The sequence below is a fragment of the Limulus polyphemus genome, unplaced genomic scaffold, assembly GCF_000517525.1.
Source record: "Limulus polyphemus unplaced genomic scaffold, Limulus_polyphemus-2.1.2 Scaffold7226, whole genome shotgun sequence".
Classification (NCBI taxonomy): Eukaryota; Metazoa; Arthropoda; class Merostomata; order Xiphosura; family Limulidae; genus Limulus; species Limulus polyphemus.
Genome location: NW_013672836.1, coordinates 1 through 3,574, shown reverse-complemented (window position 1 = coordinate 3,574; position 3,574 = coordinate 1). Strand labels below are relative to the sequence as shown.

The window sequence follows — 3,574 nt, the reverse complement described above, 5'->3', positions numbered from 1 at the left end:
ACATTTTATTTAGGCCTATCTATGGCCATCAAAAAAGTTGACGACTCTACATGTTTCGACTCATGAGGATGACGTTGTAATGTCGAAACATGTAGAGTCGTCAAATTTGTGAAGGCCATAGATAGGCCTAAATAAAATGTTTTTAATTGTGTACCAGTTTAACGTTGAATATTATTTGCGATTTTAAATTTGCTGTTACGTTTAGGTGCTATTGGTCAATTTAAATCAGCTGAAGGATCATAATGACTTCAATTTCTGTTCGTGTAGGTGTGCCCACATATACCTTGGCCATGGATGTTTTTCTCGTTTGGAGGATTAGGGGCTGTTTGGGTTTTACTGTGGCTTGTTTTATACACAGAAGTCCGAAGCTTTGGTCAAGAGGAGCTGCCTATGGTTTTTCCAAAGGTTTAACTTTTTTGTAGCTAAAAATTTATTAAGAGTGTACTTAGAGGTATGAGTTGTTCAGAGTCTTAAACTCACAGAGAACAGCTGTAAAACATTCAAGTCTTGTTACATTAATAGATATTTAATTCAGATTCAGTTTAATCACTTGACTGCTTATTTGTTGGATAGTGAGTAGCTGAATAAAATAAACTGGTGAGTACTTAAGTAAAAATTAAGTACTCACCAGTTTATTTTACTTAACTACTCACCAACTGATTTTACTTAAGTACTCACCAGTTTATTTTACTTACTACTCACCAACTGATTTTACTTAAGTACTCACCAGTTTATTTTCTTAACTACTCACCAACTGACCATACATCTTGTTTAACTGATAATCACTAGTTGATTTTATTTAATTACTAATCATCAGTTGATTTTTCCTAACCGGTCAATAGTTGATTTTCCTTAAGTACTCACCAGTTTATTTTACTTAACTACTCACCAACTGATTTTACTTAACTACTCACCAACTGATTTTACTTACTACTCACCAACTGATTTTACTTAACTACTCACCAACTGATTTTACTTAACTACTCACCAACTGATTTTACTTAAGTACTCACCAACTGATTTTACTTAACTACTCACCAGTTTATTTTACTTAACTACTCACCAACTGATTTTACTTAAGTACTCACCAACTGATTTTACTTACTACTCACCAACTGATTTTACTTAAGTACTCACCAGTTTATTTTACTTAACTACTCACCAACTGATTTTACTTAACTACTCACCAACTGATTTTACATAAGTTATCTAAATTTGCTAAAATTTATAAAGTGTGTTCTAACCATTCAAATATTTGTCCTGTTGAACTTCGTAGCCATCACTGTTTTATAATGAATCCTGTTATTTAAGGCTACTTCTTTTATTGAAATATTTATAATTTGTTTCACATTGAAGTTGTTAGAAGTAGATATTTGTATAATAAAAGCCACTCTCTGTTCAGAATGGGCTCGGCATGGCCAGGTGGTTAGGGCGCTCGACTCGCAATTTGAGGGTTACCGTTTCAAATCCCCGTCACACCAAATATGCTCGCCCTTTCAGCCGTTGGGGCATTATAATGTGATGGTCAATCTCACTAATCATTGGTAAAAGAGTAGCCCAAGAGTTGGCAGTGGGTGGTGATGACTAGCTGCCTTCCCCCTAGTCTTAAACTGCTAAATTAGGGAGGGTAGCATAGATAGCCCTTGTGTAGCTTTGCGCGAAATTCAAAACAAACAAACAAACTGTTCAAAATGATCCTTTTGTTAGTAATGCTTGACTCTGCTGGTAATGTTCAGAATGGCTCAGTGGTTTGTGTCAAAGAAGTCTCGAGTTCAAATACCAGTCAAGTGGAGATTTCATGTTAATTTTTTATATATCTTTTAAATATTTATTACCGTATTTACAGCAAGCTAATTATTGTATATTAAACTGAAATTATTAATTTTTCCAATGTTTAAAATTTTATATCAATATTAACATTGATCAGTCAGTTTACTTATGTGCTGAATGGTCAATCTGAGATAAATCTTATTAAGAACAAAACTGTTTTTTTTTTTGTGAGGAATTTCACAAAGAAAATAGGTCTTCCTCCTTTGACTAATTGAAAAAAAAATTTTAAGATATTAACATGAATGTAAAAAATGCTTAGAGGGAGGAACATGTTTGAGTACATATTTGTTGTTGTTTGGTTTATATATTTTTTTCATGTTGGTATTATATACATATACATGATTCTATTGTACCATGTTGAATGAATTCATTTGAAGTGAATTGAATATCTCCCCTTTGACAATTCTCATAGGAATAACAGCTGTCTGAAAGCTCACTTCAGTAGCGGCCTTTTCTTGCACTCAGTTAAGTGACAAGGAATGATGGCATCCAGCAGGAAAAAAATCACTGCAGCCTACTTGGTGCTCTATTTTGCTACATGAACTCATTGCATCGAAACCCAAACATTTTTGCCAACAGTGCATTGTAGTCGGTCTCCTTTGCTTAAAAACAAACGCAATGCAATTTTTGTTATTGAAAAAAAACATGGAATGACAAAAGATGGTTTTAAACGGCCCACTAGACAATCATATTGCATATACACTCTGATCCAAGGGATTGGGTTAACTGTACATTTTTAGAAAAATTACTGTTGATTGAATTGTTTCAGTGGGCCTCTGCCAGTGAATATATAATGGGTGAAACTCATTTTGTTATGTTTCTGTGCTCTTTTGTATGTGTGTGTGTGTGATAAAAGTATTGGTTGCAGCATTCCAACTATTTCAAGTGCTGACCACAATCCTCTTCTATTTCCAGGTTACTAACATTAATGTAAGATGGACAGAATTTATCAGCCACTGGCCATTATGGGCTATTTATGTTTCTCATTTTGCTATGAACTGGTCGAACTATATAATAATGCAGTGGCTACCGACGTACTTAGCACGCAGTCTTGGTGCAAATAAAGAGGATATCAGTCTTACTGCTGTGCCTTATGTTATCAATTCATTGTTTAACGTAGGTAGGTTGACCTTCAGACTGTTTTTATAAAACTGTATCGTACTAAAGATTTTAAGTTTGCTTCTTTTTTTTCTGAGCTGTGTTAACAAGAAAAATAAAAAATATACGGTGAACTTTGTATGTATAAAATATTGGTTGGTGGTTAACATTCTGTTTTCCTTAATTTTTAGGAAATTACTTTTGTTTGGCATAGATTTAATTATACTTTATAATTATCTAATATATATATTTTTTTATAAGAAAGAAATGTAATAATGGTTATATATCTTTCAATATATTATAATATATACAATATATTTATATAATTATTCTATTATGATAATATATTTATATTGATTTGCTAAAAACCCTCTAAATTTAAAGTTTCAGAAAATTTGGAAATGATTCTGCTTATATAGTCTTGAAAGTTCACGACATGGATGAAAACCAATAAATGGGTTCTTTTACTTCATGTTGATATTTATTAAACAGAAGCTTTCAGTTTAAACAGGTTCTTTTACTCCATGTTGATATTTATTAAACAGAAGCTTTCAGTTTCTGAACTGTATCATGATAATGGGTATAATACAGCAGCTGAAACTTCTCAATAAATATTAATGCAGAATATAAAACTTGTTTATTATTT

At 32.2% G+C, this 3,574-nt stretch overlaps 1 protein-coding gene across 1 annotated transcript in view; it reads left to right on the top strand.

Annotated features, from left to right (window-relative positions):
* LOC106474439 (ascorbate transporter, chloroplastic-like) overlaps window positions 1–2,979 on the top strand; it is a 13,615-nt gene extending 10,636 nt beyond the window's left edge. Inside the window, exons 6-7 of the mRNA XM_022402744.1 lie at window positions 268–405; window positions 2,746–2,979. Of these exons, the coding sequence (XP_022258452.1) occupies window positions 268–405; window positions 2,746–2,979 (372 nt within the window). The remainder of the gene's footprint in view (window positions 1–267; window positions 406–2,745) is intronic.
* The last annotated feature ends 595 nt before the right edge of the window (window positions 2,980–3,574 follow it).